Below are 16,864 nucleotides of genomic sequence, written 5' to 3' on the forward strand. Positions count from 1 at the left end.
CCTTTAGTTCAAAAACAGTAAACATTTTATTTTTATTCTAACGACGACCTTTCCCCTATTTCACTATCGGAGAAGAGAAGGGGAGGACCAGCTGTACTGTAGAAGTGATTTTTTCAAGTATACCCTCTATCTTGATTTTGCCTGCCATGTCAGGGAAGACCTTTCCTATTGGAGCAACATCCAGAGTTGTCGATGCGTCAAGTAAAATATATAAATTATCGCATAAATTATTGTACCAAGTTTTATTGTGTGTAGTGTGTCAGTAGCGATATGACTCATCACGTTTGTCCCCCCCCTCACGCACACACACACACACACACGCCCATACAGAACGAGGTCTGAGCAAGGTGTCCCAGATTTCCTCCATCAGTGGAGGGAGACTCAACGTTGCCGCAGTGAACCTGGATGGGAACAACCTCTCTACTCTACATGGTATCAAGTACTTTCCTGCTCTTATTCAGGTACGCAGTATTGGCACAGGCGTGACCTAACATCCGTTATAACTTGTGAAAAATGTTTGATGGTTTTTCTGCTAGCCTGAAACTTCAGCTGCAAAGTAGTCATGTCTGCAAGTGTATCATAACTTAACTGCATGTACACTATTAAAGGATCATGTGTACTGTGTGTGCGTACTTCCTGTTGTGAGGCAAGCAGCCCCTCCCATTTTTCTTCATAGAATACGGGTATGAATGAATGACCTATATCTCCTGTAGCTGTCTGTGACTGACAACAGTCTTGTGCGTATGGAGGAGGTATCTGCTCTACAACACCTGGTCTCTCTCAATCTGCAGAACAACAGTATCTCTGAGATCAACGGTGAGACACACCCCCTCGATGTTGTCATAGCAATCCCACTCTCTTTGCTACTGTACATGTACACAAGAACTTGTGCTTATAATTATATTATAACAGCTGGTTGGTTGTTAATTGTATTAAGCCAGTTTGCATCCCTAACATGTGAATTAATGGGATGGAGATTGCTTACTCTATATGTAGCAAGTGTGATTGATCTAACTACAATGTGTACTTGGTTGTTTGATATTTGCAGGACTGGAGAAGTTGGTTCATTTGGAATGGCTGTGTCTAGCTGGCAATGGCATCAGGGTGAGTTCCACTCGGTGTATCCGTGTGTCAGCTGTGACTGTATTGCATTGCACATTGTATACAGTCAATGGAAGGACTGGATACCAATGTCAAGCTAAGTCACCTTGATCTCTCAGATAACTGGTGAGTGCTCAACCGCCAGCCCTGTCACTATAATATCATGTTGTCCCCACTTACGTATATAGCATTGGGAGCATCTCGTCCATCGCCACGCTCTCTCAGCTCAAGGTAGTTTAACTTCGGGGGAGTTGCTTTGTGCAAATTGTCATTGATGTGCCTTTAGCACTGTATGCGCCCAGTGATGTGTAATACCGTGACAGAGTGTGTGCGCATGCTGTTAGATAAGAGCCATATATATGTACAATGTACGTATTATCTAGCGGCTAAAATTACAAGGTCTAAGTAAACAGGGATCAGCCTCACATGTCTAGTTGTATATCCTTACCCTCAAAATTTGAGTTTCCTCTTCTTAAATATTGTATCCTACGTACTTTAACCCTCTCCCCCCTCCTTTGCTAAGACTCTGCTTCTCCATGGCAATGCCATCTACACACTGGACAGGTGAGTCAATGTGTGGTGTTGCTGACCTTACTCCGCCTCCTCGTTCTTGTACAGTGTGGGGGAGAGACTACCACAGTCACTGACTACACTCTCTCTCGCTGAGAATGAGATTGAAGATCTAAACGAGGTGACAAATTCCTCATGAACCATAAAACCATATGGAATCTCTACCCAACAAGATTATGCCATCGACCTGTTTTTATTATCGTTGCAGGTGTTTTTCTTGTCGTTCTTGCCGACCTTACACCAGCTCTCTCTCATGAGCAACCCCTGCGTCTCTCTTGCTGACTCAGCAGTGTGAGCCTCGATTAATTCACCGTATAACTGATTTGACTGATGAGCCTTTGTTCTATTCAGAGTCTTGTAAACACTCTCATTACTAGCCTCAGGTATTTAAAGATCTTATTCACTGTATTCTATTTAGGTTTGATTATCGCCCGTTTGTGTGTTACTGGTGTCCTGGACTCCGAACTCTTGATGGCTTCCCAGTCACTGACAATGAGAGGTACACAAGTACATAGTGCACCTGTTATAAGTTAGTGGGTCACATTACTATTATGCTGTATCTCAATATTAAGGATGGCTTTATAGGCCTGCCAGTTGCTGCAGTATGTCCTGTAGTATTGTGTTGTGTTCTATTCTCATATAAACCTTTACAAGGACTTGTACCTCTGTGTATTCAATATCTCTCTCTTGCCTCAGGAGTTGCTCCTCCACTCTGTTCCCCTCAGAGCAGCCGTGTCCATTCAGAGTGGGTCAACACAGGGAGCTGGTGGACTACCTCTATTCTGCCAGCCCACTGCATACTGCTCAGCTGGTTAGTATAGTCAATCCCACACTTATTATCTCCAAATGTCTTACTGACAACTTAGTCATTCTCAACACTTCAGTCAACTTCTTAAATAATTATCAGTCTCCGTGCTCACTAATCACTTTCTAAGTCTATGTATAATAATAATTTTTTTGTTTCTGCCGAAATAACTATAATTATATTGATTTCCCTCCACATGTAGCTAATGAGCGGTGATGCTGGGGATGCCAGCACTCAGGCCCCCATGACTGATCTAGATGATGTCATCAAGAGCTACGAACAGTGTACCACTGACTCGAAACAAGCAGACATCATTGAGAAACTGAAAGCCCTCCAACTAGTCGAGCAAATGATCAAATCTCAAGAGCACATACTTTTAACTCAGCAGCACAACGGCAACAAAGAAAACAGTGACCCAATCAAAGATGGTGAGCCCTCTACTAGAAATGAGACAAATGAAGACTACCATCAAGTCCCTCCAAGACCATTACACGATGCCTGGAGTGAAGACCACCGCCAAGTCCCCCCAAGACCAGTGCTCAATGCCTGGGCCGAGTCCTCCCCTGAGAAGTCCCACCCACCTCCACCTGCCCTACCAGAAATGCCTTTAATAGTAAAACCGAGCAATCAGAACACAACTTCGAGTTCTTCCAAACCAGCAGCCGAGCAAAAGACAGAGCAACTCAAGTTGTTGAATGCTAAAATAGCTCAAAGACATTGTGTCCAGAAACCGAGTAAGCCGGTCGGCAATACCCAAGCAACTGCGAGTACTTCTTCAAAAGTTAAAAAGGCCAATTCTCAAATTTCGATGCGTAAGAAGCCGAACCCAAAACCAAAACTAACCAATGTTTCAAAAGGCGTTACAAAGATATCGAAAACTAGCCAGCAACCTACGAAGAAAACCTCCACAAAGCCAAGTACATCAAAGCCAACTGCCAGACCCAAAATGTCCCATCCAAAAGAGATGACCATTACCGAATCGACTCTGCCTGGAGTTCCTATTCACCCTGTAGAGGAGACTAGTATCCAAGACACGCTACAACCCACCCCCTCTAAACATGAGCCATCCTTCCGTATGCCCCGCCCATCACATGACGTAAACGCAACCAATCACGATGATCTTCTCAGCTCTACATCATACTATGTGCCTCTATCAGAAGATGCCCTCGGTGAAACCACCATGGATACCCAGTTCAAGGCTGCATTAGAGCAAGATTCCACACTTCTTGGTTCGACTGTTTTAGCATCTTCCCTCACACAAGCTTATGGGCTATCAAGCGAGGCAGAGAGCTCTCACGTGCTGACAACGCTATGGAAACAAGGCAGCAACTCGACCGCTCAGCCCACCAATACAGCACAGGGGAATGAGGAGACTTTGGTACCAGTCATTGGAATGAGACCAGCAGAGCTGAATGGGAACGAGCTTGAAGAATGCGTGGCACAAAATTCCATTCAGTTGCATGGGTTAGCGTGGTCACTCCATATGCATGGGTTAGCGTGGTCACTCCATATGCGTTAGAGTAGAACATTTGAAGTTGTCCCCCACACATGTAGTAAGAGCACCTCCCTATTACGTTCTTGGCACCCTGGAGTGCACACAATCTGGAGGGGTGTCCAATATTGGTTATATAACTTATGCACAAAGACATTTTAAACACATGTTTGATGTATTTCTACACGGGTAGCTAGCCCTAGTATGGTGTGTGTAACAATGACTGCTTGTACTGGGCTATACAGGTGTAGGCAGGAGTTGGCACACCAATCACAGCTTCTACAGCTCCAGGAAGAGATCATGCAAAGCCTTCTGGTGGAGGTACATATACATATACATACACGTACACATACATGGTTGTTGCATAATGACCAATTATTAGCCCATTGTGTGTGTGGGTTCGTTGTGAGTGGCTGCCCAGTTTCAGAGTAAACACTGCATGCCACTTGGCCCTGGTTGTGAACATACTTGTGTTAATTAGATGGGCTACTGTTTTGTGCTGCTTCTCTTTGTAATTCTCAGCCCCTAATTGGAATGAAGTGTGTGAACTGACAAGTATTTAGAGGTGCCTGTCTGCTAGTGTGTCTAGTTGTAGCTTATTGTGGTGTGCTTTTAATTCCTTTATCTTGCCAAGCTTATTGGGTACTTCAGTATAGCCTGGTATAGCCTGGTATAGCCTGTAACTTGTTGACTGTGTTCTACTCTTGCTTTGTTCCATGTACCCCAATCAACCTCAATCTTTCCCCCCTAGCAAACTTGTAGTCCAAGGTCAACATTAATTTGTGGTGTGTTGACCTTTGCGGGTGCCTGTGCGGTGGTTGAGGGTAGCACACAACCCTTGCCCCTGGTTAGGACTAACCCACCTTGGCCGGGGAAACCAACAAATGACACCTCTTATCAGTAGTGATATGACCACACACTGTGTAGGTAGAGGCTTTACGCAAGTGGAAGATTTCCATGGAGATTGTTGAGCGAGGGAGAGCTGCTGTTGTGATACAGAAATACTGGTATGTTGTGTTTTGTTGTTGCTAGGCATGTAACTATAACGGTTTGTACACACACTCCTACACACATGTAAACATGCAATGTCCGTGGAAAGTGGATGCCAAATAACATAATACATGTACACACCTGTAAGAGTGACTCATCCATGCACACACACACACACACGCACACACACACACACACACACACACACACACACACACACACACACACACACACACACACACACACACACACACACACACACACACCACACACACACACACACACACACACACACACACACACACACACACACACACACACACCACACACACACACACACACAGGAGAGGTTACAAAGCAAGGAAATGTCATTCAGTTAAACCATCGAAAAACTCTTCTCTCCGGTCCCTCTGCATAACTCTCCAACATCAGGTATAGTTTAACAGTCCCTTGTGTTCCTTGTGTTCCTTATCTGGCTGATGGTTGTAGATTGAGAGTCTTTGCCTATTTAAAACAATACCATAATCTCCTTTGTAGTTGTAAGAACACAGCAATAATCTGCAAGCATTTGTAGGATAGCAACTGTATATCCTTTTGATCTCTCAGACTGTTTTGAAGACAAACACTTGTAAGATTATTGCTCTGTTCTTATATATAGACAGCCACTTTAGACTTACAGAAATAAGTGGGATATATTCATTCAATGGAGGGTGGCACATAAAGACTGTTATGAAAACAGCCACATGTCATTACTCCTCCTAACAATGCGGCTTTTGAGCTTTGAGCTTGTAATGACTTAAATGCTAGTCACCACATACTTCTGACAGCACATCTGTGCTTGTGCTAGCAGCCCTTTGAAGTACACATTCCCACACACGGATTGTTTAATGAGCACCCTGTGACTGTACACATGCACACAGCTATGCATGTATGTATACATCACCACATGCACATGTTGTACCAACACCTGCTACCTAAGGCAGCCCATGTGCATACAACCCCTCCCACCAACCTCGGAAATATGTACACTCCCCAGTCAATTAATTGATTTTATGACACTCCCTACACACATTGCTTGCATGACCCCCCTCCCTGGCCCCCCACACACATTGATTGCCTGCCCCCCACACACATAGCTTGCATGACCCCCCCCACACACACATAGCTTGTATGACCCCCCACACACACATTGCGTGCATGACCCCCCCCCACACACACATTGCGTGCATGACCCCCCCACACACACATAGCTTGCATGACCCCCCCACACACACTACTTGTATGACATCCCATCCTCTACCATAGAAGGCTATATATTACACGACCACAAACGAACTCACTGTCTTGGTATCTTCGCTATGTGTGGTATGTTTACCTTCTGAAACCTTTCACTATCGCGTGCATGCTTTCCAATTATTTCTAATTACATATTCTAAGGCTGTGTGCACTGTATCATACACGTGTGTCTCTATTAAGCAGCCCTGACAATGCCTGCAGATTTGTCTGACAATAATATTATATAATTATTATTGTTTGAATTGGCTCCTTCTGTGATTGCTCTATATTTATGCATATGTCCCTCACTGTATCCCTCTCTGATTGCATTCCAATGGTGTGAGCTTAGATATTGAGCGTGCATGCTTGTCTTATTGGCGGCCTGGGAAGGTCTCCCACTTGGGAATAGCCTCCATTACACACCCTGGCTGGTCTACTAAAATTTACTATATTACAACCACAGCAATTGATATGTACTATCACTGTACCTGATGTACCTACGTATATACAGTGTTCATGCTAGAACCTGTATCGTCAAGCCCTCTCTGCTGTTTTTGATAATTCCGTGGCCCTAAAAGCATAAAGTTTTGCGTAACTGTGAGCTAGCTCAATCTAAGTACATTTTGACACACTTTTATTTATTTATAAAGTCAGTCTAAACTTTTCATGATTGGTGTAATAAATCATCAGGACTGAAAAGGTGTCATAAAATACTGGGGAAACAGGATGTAAACTAGGGCTGTCTACTCAGTGAAAAACTCTATATTCCATTGTCGCTTAAACCTAATTATGTATTCCTCCCAGCCTCATAACCCTCTAATCATATCAACCAATTTGAAAAAACAAATATTATTGTGTTGTGCTGCTACTGCGGTCTCAGCTACATGTGAATGTTGTCTATTGTCTGACCATACGTACATGTAGGTGGCCGAGCTGAAGGCTGCTCTGGCAACCATCTCAGAGAAGGGGAAGCGGGTTAGATTCGAAGAAAACCAAGAAGGTAATTACATCTAACTAGATTAGCGGTTTACTAGCTGCATAAAAAAAATTATATGCCAGTTTACTCTTTGGATTGGATTGCTTACCATGGCAAGTGCTGACTGAGCTTTAATGATTAAGACGGAAGCTTACTAGTGATGTTACTCATAGTGCCTTACCTAAAGAGGCTGCACATACAAGTGATAATCATGTAGAAGTCTACCCAAATTTCATTTAAAGATTACATTATTAACGTGTGAGCTCTTTTAATTTTGTCCTTGTATGCGAGCAGTGAATAGACTCCGCCTGACTGGGCTATGTATTGACAGGTGAAGAGGCTTAATGGAAGCATGTGTGTAATTAGTGTTCAGGGCTTGTTCTCTCTCATGACCCCCACTTCTTGTGTTGTGTGCATTGGAATAATTGGAATAATTGTACACAGGATATCAGCCAATTCACTGCACCCTCTGCCCCAAATATAAACATGCTACGGCCTAGTCATAATACTGTGATGTTGTCCATGCTTACAGTGTGTTAGTTGCCATTAACTAACTCAATAAATATTGTGATAGCTGTGTCTGAGTTGAGAGACCATACACACACACACATACACACACACTGCATGCACATGTACAGTGGTTATATTTATGACTGTTGATGTTTTGTGTCAACAGTGTAGGTTGTAATCCTTGACTTTGTTCCCCTCAGGTGATCATCCCACCCCCACTGAGCTTAAGATGTCCCACTATTCAATAAGCTGTGTCCTGTTGAAATGGACTCCAGCCGTCACTCCATCCAGACCTGACATCACCGCTCTCAAGTGTTACAGGGTTTACGTGAATGGGGAAGTGGAGGGGATGGTGAGTGCTCTCAGCTATCTAGCCAGTAGAAGGTGTACAAGCACACACAGATTTAATTAATAGCAGTACTTTCACAAGTGTGTTTCTCTTGCTTCTTTGAGGGTATGCAACTCGGGTCTGGAGCGTAGAAAAAGTTGCTTCTATATACCTCTAGTATCCATAGATTAATCAATATCTTCCTGGACAAGATCCATTTGTTCTATAAGGAATCAAAGGCGTGTGTATTTTCCCGAAAATGGCTGTTTCATGGTACCTGTTTGTGTGCGTGTAGTGTCGACTTGTGCCAGATGCATGCATGTGATAGTTAAATGGTAACTATGATGCTTGCATGTGTAATGTTTGTGTGTTGTGCCCAATTAAGGGTAGCGGCTGGTGTTAGGTTAGAGCCGGCAGTATATCAAATGGGGCATGATCTAGACGGACCTTTTACAAAGTGCGTACGTGATTTGTGTGTGTGTATGGAATGTGTCATCATGTTTGGGTTAATTATGCGAATCGAGTTATCTCGGTGCATGTGTGTGGTGCTATGTACAGTACGTGTGTGTGGTGCTATGTACAGTACATGTGTGTGTGTGGTGCTATGTACAGTACGTGTGTGTGGTGCTATGTACAGTACATGTGTGTGGTGCTATGTACAGTACATGTGTGTGGTGCTATGTACAGTACGTGTGTGTGTGGTGCTATGTACAGTACATGTGTGTGTGTGGTGCTATGTACAGTACATGTGTGTGTGGTGCTATGTACAGTACATGTGTGTGGTGCTATGTACAGTACATGTGTGTGTGGTGCTATGTACAGTACGTGTGTGTGGTGCTATGTACAGTACGTGTGTGTGGTGCTATGTACAGTACATGTGTGTGTGGTGCTATGTACAGTACGTGTGTGTGGTGCTATGTACAGTACATGTGTGTGTGGTGCTGTGTACAGTACACGTGTGTGTGGTGCTATGTACAGTACGTGTGTGTGGTGCTATGTACAGTACATGTGTGTGTGGTGCTGTGTACAGTACGTGTGTGTGGTGCTATGTACAGTACATGTGTGTGGTGCTATGTACAGTACATGTGTGTGTGGTGCTATGTACAGTACGTGTGTGTGGTGCTATGTACAGTACGTGTGTGTGGTGCTATGTACAGTACATGTGTGTGTGGTGCTATGTACAGTACGTGTGTGTGGTGCTATGTACAGTACATGTGTGTGTGGTGCTGTGTACAGTACACGTGTGTGTGGTGCTATGTACAGTACGTGTGTGTGGTGCTATGTACAGTACATGTGTGTGTGGTGCTGTGTACAGTACGTGTGTGTGGTGCTATGTACAGTACGTGTGTGTGGTGCTATGTACAGTACATGTGTGTGTGTGGTGCTATGTACAGTACGTGTGTGTGGTGCTATGTACAGTACATGTGTGTGTGGTGCTATGTACAGTACGTGTGTGTGGTGCTATGTACAGTACGTGTGTGTGGTGCTATGTACAGTACATGTGTGTGTGGTGCTATGTACAGTACACGTGTGTGTGGTGCTATGTACAGTACATGTGTGTGGTGCTATGTACAGTACATGTGTGTGTGTGGTGCTATGTACAGTACGTGTGTGTGGTGCTATGTACAGTACGTGTGTGTGGTGCTATGTACAGTACATGTGTGTGTGGTGCTATGTACAGTACATATGTGTGTGGTGCTATGTACAGTACACGTGTGTGTGGTGCTATGTACAGTACACGTGTGTGTGGTGCTATGTACAGTACGTGTGTGTGGTGCTATGTACAGTACACGTGTGTGTGTGGTGCTATGTACAGTACGTGTGTGGTGCTATAGAGCTAGCCTGTCCCATGTCCATGTTGAGTGTGTGTCCATGTTGAGTGTGGTCCAGTGCAACTGACACCATAGAGCTACCTTTAATGCATTGTGGTATCGGTTTACTCATAATTACACAACTGCTTATAAGCAATACCAGTTATTCTCATATTCTGGAATGGAAGTCATTGTGTAATACAATCAGCAACAATCAACATATGCTAATGACATTAAGCATACACTCTGTAACTCAAACCTGTCAATCCTGTTGGGTGGTATAATCACGAGGTGTAGGCGAGAGAGATCCGGGTCGGCACGTAGTCTGGGTGTGTGTTTCAGTGTCTATTAGTGTCCACCCTGTTTGGGAATGCAGTAAGTGCCTTGGCTAATAATTAGCAGTGTGAGGTTAAATTCCGAGTCAACTGATCAGATTGTCTCAATCATGAACAGTGCATATTAGCCTATAGTCACACATGCTTTAATTGTATTATGATATTTGATCGATTTTTTTAATTGTTTGTTTATTCTAGTTATAGCCCTATAAGAGTCACGTAATCTTACAACCCTAGGCTTATATCAGAGGAGGTTGACACGAGTACCTCGATTAGTGTGAATGTAGGCCTTGTTACAGAAATGCTGGGTGGATTATATTTGAGACGTACTTTTTGCATGCTGTAGGCGGAATTTAGCACTTGATGGGCTGGTTTTGTCAGACTTTTAGTCTGCCCTATTGGTTATGTTAGACACTGTGAACACACACTCTAGCCCTATCATTGGTAGCCAGCAGACTATGGTCTAGCAACTTGATCACCCAAAACAATGATTGTTTGTGTTTAGCTCTGGCCATTACGTATACGTGTGTGCATGTGTGCGTGACATCATCTGGAATGGATGCATTTCAAAGCCTTTGTCAATTATCAGTGTGTGCCCACAATTGATTTATCTGTGTAGCCTACACCAATTGCACTCTAGTCACAAACAATCACTAGGCCCGGATGCATACGATTAGGCTGCTGGCATGCATTATATAGGCACTGGCCACAACTGAAGCTATAAGAATTGTGGGATGTACACATGGTCAATGGTTAATTATGTGTCTCCTCGTGTTATGTAACTAGATTATGGTTACTGGCACTTAGTGGCTCCAAGATAAGAAGATAGCACATCCAGGTGTTTGTCTGACTTTAATGGCTTGCTTAATGCATGGTTGCTATAAGTCACTTCCCACACTTTAACACATGTGCACACACCCATGCACACGCACACACACACACACACACACCCATGCACGCACACACACACACACACACACACACACACACACACACACACACACACACACACACACACACACACCACACACCCACACACACATACACACACACACACAGGTTGGCCCTGAGAAATGCAAGGCGTACATCGAGGGCTTGGATCGTGGTACAACATACAGGTATGTATAACCATGGTTTGCAAAACTTTTTTGGCCAGCACACACAGTATTTTAAGTTGGGTGTGGAATATGTATTCATTCTCTTAAAAATCATTTCCCATGCATGCAGGATTACAGTGAGAGCTGTGTACAACACTGGAGAGTCTGTGGATTCCAACCCTGTCGTGGCATCCCTGAATCCCCTCAACCCCACCAGCCACGGTTCTCCCTCAAACCAGAGCCCTAACCACTCGAGTGACGAAGAGGCAGGTGGTCGCAGTAGCAGCAAGGGTCTTCCTCCCCTCACCACCACTCTTGGGGAGCCTTCTAGTGCTGTCACTCGTGATGAATCTACACACCACTCCCTCCAGCAATCCCCTCCTCCAAACAATGATGATCAAAATAACGATGAAGTGGTTGGTGTACCCACTGATGTGCAAGAACATGAGATGTCTATCTCATTTACTCAACTAACTCCAACGAATGAACTACCACCCGGGACTCCTCCTGAAGATGACTCTACCCTACCGCCAGACTCCCCTCAGTTTCGGTTCCAAAAGGCCAAGCACATCACCATTGACACTGTGTCAGTACTGTCTGGTTGCACTATTGAATACTCTGCCCTTCCTATTGTGGCTGCTACATCCGCTGACACTTTGTTGGGAGAATCATCGTTAGAAATGGACAACGTAAGCACAAGCTCCTCTGATTCTGAGAGTACTACAACGAGCATCGATTTCAGTAAAATGGAACCGAATGAACAATTAGCTACTATGGAACCTACCGAGAACTCCAGTAACACTTTATTGGTTCCTGATCAGGCCATAAGGATTAGTGACCCTCTTGCAACAACAGCAATTCCAACAACATCAGTCGCTAGTAGTCAAACACTACCTCGTTCGTTTGATGTACCTGTAACAGAGATGTCTGCGTCTACATCAAAACACACATCGGGGATGTTGCCACCAATGTCACATGACACAGTGCAAGAAAGTGATCAGTTGTTGTCACTTCGTACACACACTCTCGTTGGCAATCATCCTGTACAGAATGGAAACACTTCCAGGCTGAGTCATGTGCTAGCAAATGCCCTGGGTGTCTGTCCAAACAATTCAGGGATGTTTAGTGTAAACAGTGGCTTGGAATTCAATGCTAACATTCCACACTCAAATACAATGGCCCTAAAAGAAAACACTCGTTTAAGTGCTACAGAGCTATCGAGTGTGACCTCACATATTACACCTGAAATCACATCAATGGTTGAGTCTGAGAAACAAAACCTATCAACTGACACGGAGGAGCCTTCTATGATTTCCGAAGCCGTTGCTGGAAAAGATGATGGCACAAACAATGAATTAGTATCAAGTAACACCATGTCTGCCATGGTAACCGAATCTGCTGCCCCTATCTCGACAGGTATGACGAACGAAATTGACACTAATTTTCAGCCATTAATAGTACAAAGTTCCGTTTCTGCCGCTCCTAGAAGCCAGCCAGTGGACACCATGTTTAACTGCACATCACACACTTCTTTGTCACTCCTTGACAACCAAGAGCAGCCTGACTCCACTGGGCGAGGAAGTAACTCAAGCACCTCAAGTGATGTGGCCTCTCAGCTCCTGGTGGAACTGGAGAAGAGCCTCAGTCAATCAGATTGAGTGATAGGGGCATGCATTTAGTGGACTCACTTACTTAATACCCTGTGTATAATCCCCTGTACTTGTATTGACACTCCATATTATTCTATGATACGTGTATATACACAATTCACTGATGTATGTGCATGCATGAATATGATGGTCTTTTAGAAGAGCAAATAATTATAGAGCCGATCACTATAGAAAAAATATATATAGCATGCAATTTTATTAGGGGGCGATTGTTTAAAGAGGTTTAATCCATGCATGCATGTCAGTCTGATCTCTTTCCTATTCCTCATGCATAGAGGATCAGTATTCTACATACAATTGCATGGCGCATATCACTTGTATACATGCATCTAAGAAAGAACATCAATTTTTTTTGTATGTTAAAATCGTCAACAAACAGTTCACAAATAACAGAGTTCATACATACATTATAACAGAGTAACGATAATCTAAATGACACAATACTTTTTTTTGTTGAGAATAAACCTCTGAAACTGCTAATAACTAAGTCTTATGCTAATGAAACAAAAACTCTGATTATGATAAATATTAAGTACAATGAAAGTTCTGTCAAACCTGTTAAAGGTATAGTTAGTGATGGGCAGTTTTCACCCGATAAATTTGTCAGTTATGATTGTCTTGAGTCCTGGTGGACAGTGGTGGAGTAAACGTTTCTTGGTCGAAATGCCAGTAATGGCAAGTGTCTTGTTCATATAATTATATACAACAGTTCTCGTCAAGTTCAATAGTATATAATACCATAATTGTTGAGTAGCTTGCGATCGCGTAAGAGTCTTCGTTTGATTGGTCAATGGATGATCGAAGCTGTAGTTAATACGTGCCTTGGGAGGAAATGGAAGAAAAAAAATAATAAAGAGAAAAGAGAGAAAGGATGTTGAAAAATAGTTCGCTTGTGTTAGGTTTGTAAACTTAAGTCTCTTTGGCTTAGATTGTTGTACTTTGTTGTAGGTTATTCAAATTGTTCAAGTCGTACCTCCATCTTCTGTGGGAAGTGTTGGTTGATGTCCAGCTGTCGACAGACGGGAGGTATAAAAGTAGTTCGAGTGTGCTCATGTGAGTATCAAATCGTCACGTAGATTCATGGCACCTCGTCACAGTGTTGTTGTGTTAACAACGTCGTTGCGTTTCAGTCGTCAGTTTATTTGTCTTTAAAATTTGTCGGTGGTCATGGCGTCAGCCCAGGGGCGGAATGGTGTCTTGTTGATTGGCTTGGTCGGCGAGGGTAAACTGTTGGTCTGTGCCAACACAGTCATGTTGGGGGCGATGACGCTGATTGGGGAAACAGCGGTCGTCTTTGGGAGAAGCACGGAGGGCTTGATGACTCCCATGGTAGTCGTAGAAACAGTGGGACCAGAGAAAATGGTCTGGATTCCAACGGTGGGTGTGGCTCTGAAAACAGGTATACTGGCAGTTGAAGCGAACGATATCCCAGGGAAGGCCACGCTGAATCTAGGTAGGGGTTCTCCAGCAGGTGGGGGTGTGAGATTGTCAGGGGAGGCCCTAGGAGGTGTCATCGGCGTGTACGGGGACGTAGACGGCATGTTCACAATGGTTGAGACTGGAGTGGCCTGTTGCTGGGACACGTTGATCTGTGCATTGGCAGCCACAGCAGCATTGATGGCCAGCTCTCTCTGGGCAAGGAAGTTCTCGAGATGGTTGAGCAGGCGAACGTGTTGAGTGTCTTTCATATCCACGCCCTCAACTCCAGTCAGGTATCGAGCCACTTCACCAGTAGCCTCACGGAAGCCCATGATTCGGTAGTCAAGGAAAGCTCTTGTGTTGCCGTACGCAGAGTAGGGGTCATTGAAACCTGTGAAATGTGAGAATACATAAAGTCAAGGTCCGTTGCAGGCATGCATTTGTGGTCTAGCAAAATATACCAAAGGAAATGTGGTGAGGATGATCTAATTGCTTTGGCTCTAAATGCAATGCCACCCACTTTGTGTACGTATGTTCTAACCACAGCTAAAGCACCTACCTCTTGGGTCTCTCGTCTGGTGCAAGTGCCTCAAGTGTTCAACCGTCATTTGAAGGATTTCAGCCTTCTCCAGTTTAGCAGAACCCTGTGAAAGAGTTCAAGGGGGTGGAAGGTTAAAGAAGGAAATTCATTGTTAAGTGTTGATGCATGCTGGCAAAGGGTGTGCCAGCCCACTATGGTCTGTAATCAGGGCCACAGATCTAGTACACTTATGAATCTGCTAACCCATTTCCTGGATGAATAAACTTATTACAAAGGTCCTAACAACTTACACTTTAGCACAAATCCTTTATAGTAACTACTATTACAAATTTAGAGTAAAAGATAATCTGCTCACATATGCTGGGCCCATTGCTGGCATATCAAAGACTAGCATAACAAGGTTAGGGGAATAAGGCTGAGTTGTGTCAACACACCCCAAATTGGTCATGGAATTTACAAGAATAAAATGTAATGCATGACAAAAATTACTAGGGAAAAATTATAGTGTGGGCTGTATCAGCAATAATTGTTAGCTAGGTGGCCACAAAGAAACTACAAGCAGGGACATAAGATTATGGATTATGTAGACACTATTTACACAGGGGCAACCCAAACAAACTATAGCCATAATTATACTCCCAACAAGTTTAGCATATACAGTAGTCTTTTCTTTCCCTACAAAACATACTAGGAATTATGGCAGGGATGCAGTTGGGCACAGAGCCAGACTTTAGGGGGGCTGGATAAATTCTCCTTAGAAACACAAGTTTGCAGATTGTACCCACCTCTCAAACAAAATGCTCCCACATTTGAATCACTATCTAATCAACCCAATAGCTACAGTAGTGACAAGCAGCTGTCTTGGCCAATGTTTTTGAGATAACTTTGGCAAACAATTTGTTTAAGGTACATTCCTAGCATTGCTAAGACCCACCTAAACCAGGGCTGGTCTATCACTTCACCCTCCTACACAGCAGTTGCACACGTACACCAGACTTCAACATGAGAATTGCAATAGGCACCAACAAAGACACCATTGTCTAATCTACTATACCAACAGCAAATTCATAGTCAATACACAGCCGCTAAGTGCAACAAGTAGTCAGGTGACATAACACCCCCCATGAAGTTTACCTAAGCAGACAACTGATTTGCATTAAGAGTTTCCCCTAACAACAGAGCCCTGTACACAAAGCAATGGGGACTTATACAAGAAGAGGAAACAGAAATTCAATAGCAGCACCCACCACAAAGACCTACACACCTGCTTCTCAAAGGCTTGAGGGACGAGTCTTCGCAGCTCCATCAAGCAAGTGTTGATGCGATCCCTGCGACGTTTCTCAATTATCTGCAAGGTGCAAACAAACAGGACATGAATGCAAGCTCTCACAGCTATTTCAAGCAGTCATTAACACAAGCCCTTAGCTTTTACAGCAACATACTTATGCACACAAGTACAAATAAACGCATAGCTAGCCCGACATGTCATGCAAAAATATTAAATGTTGATCTATACTATGAAAGAATGCTGCAGCTATTATAGGATCTGGCTATATGCAAAACAAATCCACTCACCCCACGTCTCTTCTTGCGAGAAACCATGACGTTGTCTGGGCTGCAGAAAAAGAAACGGTGCAATCAAATTTCTGCAAATACACAAAGTACTGCAAACACTCACCTAGAGCAGTCGTCATAGTCATCGCAGTTCTCGTTCTCGGAGTCACTCAGATGTCGCTTCATTTTCAAAATAGTTTTTGCAGAAACTTTAGTAGAATACGATCGAAGGAAAATAATGCAGTAGAAACAGTAATTAGATAGAAGAAACACACGGAGTATTAGCAGAACTTGAGCGAGTTAACAAACAAAATCACACAAACACAAAAAGAGAAGCACAAAAAAAAGAGAGCAAAAAGAGGGCACTGATCTAACGTGGTAAAGCATGAC

At 43.6% G+C, this 16,864-nt stretch overlaps 2 protein-coding genes across 2 annotated transcripts; one reads left to right on the plus strand and one right to left on the minus strand.

The window, feature by feature from the left end:
* The first annotated feature begins 36 nt into the window (after positions 1 to 36).
* On the plus strand, positions 37 to 13,315 carry LOC135331531 (serine-rich adhesin for platelets-like). Its single transcript, XM_064526730.1, has 19 exons — positions 37 to 201; positions 331 to 461; positions 714 to 816; positions 1,049 to 1,104; positions 1,169 to 1,227; positions 1,290 to 1,332; positions 1,625 to 1,665; positions 1,720 to 1,792; positions 1,880 to 1,962; positions 2,090 to 2,170; positions 2,368 to 2,482; positions 2,679 to 3,940; positions 4,214 to 4,289; positions 4,896 to 4,975; positions 5,303 to 5,390; positions 7,158 to 7,233; positions 7,920 to 8,071; positions 11,253 to 11,311; positions 11,421 to 13,315. The coding sequence occupies exons 1-19, from the start codon at positions 147 to 149 to the stop codon at positions 12,946 to 12,948; spliced, it is 4,161 nt and encodes a 1,386-aa protein (XP_064382800.1). The 5' UTR covers positions 37 to 146; the 3' UTR covers positions 12,949 to 13,315.
* LOC135331536 (hairy/enhancer-of-split related with YRPW motif protein 1-like) lies at positions 13,291 to 16,831 on the minus strand. The gene is made up of 5 exons (XM_064526736.1): positions 16,599 to 16,831; positions 16,496 to 16,535; positions 16,185 to 16,268; positions 14,939 to 15,023; positions 13,291 to 14,770 (listed from the first exon to the last, which is right to left on the minus strand). Exons 1-5 carry the CDS (start codon positions 16,658 to 16,660, stop codon positions 14,109 to 14,111), a joined length of 933 nt encoding a protein of 310 aa, XP_064382806.1. The 5' UTR covers positions 16,661 to 16,831; the 3' UTR covers positions 13,291 to 14,108.
* Between the last annotated feature and the right edge of the window lie 33 nt (positions 16,832 to 16,864).

This window comes from Halichondria panicea, chromosome 2, assembly GCF_963675165.1.
Source record: "Halichondria panicea chromosome 2, odHalPani1.1, whole genome shotgun sequence".
Taxonomy (NCBI): domain Eukaryota; kingdom Metazoa; phylum Porifera; class Demospongiae; order Suberitida; family Halichondriidae; genus Halichondria; species Halichondria panicea.

Excerpts from the sequence above, each read along its gene's own strand:
- LOC135331531 (XM_064526730.1), top strand. The coding sequence starts at position 147 with ATGTCAGGGAAGACCTTTCCTATTGGAGCAACATCCAGAGTTGTCGAT. Across the intron at positions 817-1,048 it reads CAGTATCTCTGAGATCAACG|GACTGGAGAAGTTGGTTCAT; the intron begins GTGAGACACACC and ends TGATATTTGCAG. Across the intron at positions 1,666-1,719 it reads GCCATCTACACACTGGACAG|TGTGGGGGAGAGACTACCAC; the intron begins GTGAGTCAATGT and ends GTTCTTGTACAG.
- LOC135331536 (XM_064526736.1), bottom strand. The coding sequence starts at position 16,660 with ATGAAGCGACATCTGAGTGACTCCGAGAACGAGAACTGCGATGACTAT. Across the intron at positions 16,536-16,598 it reads GACTATGACGACTGCTCTAG|CCCAGACAACGTCATGGTTT; the intron begins GTGAGTGTTTGC and ends CTTTTTCTGCAG. Across the intron at positions 15,024-16,184 it reads CTCAAGCCTTTGAGAAGCAG|GGTTCTGCTAAACTGGAGAA; the intron begins GTGTGTAGGTCT and ends ACTCTTTCACAG.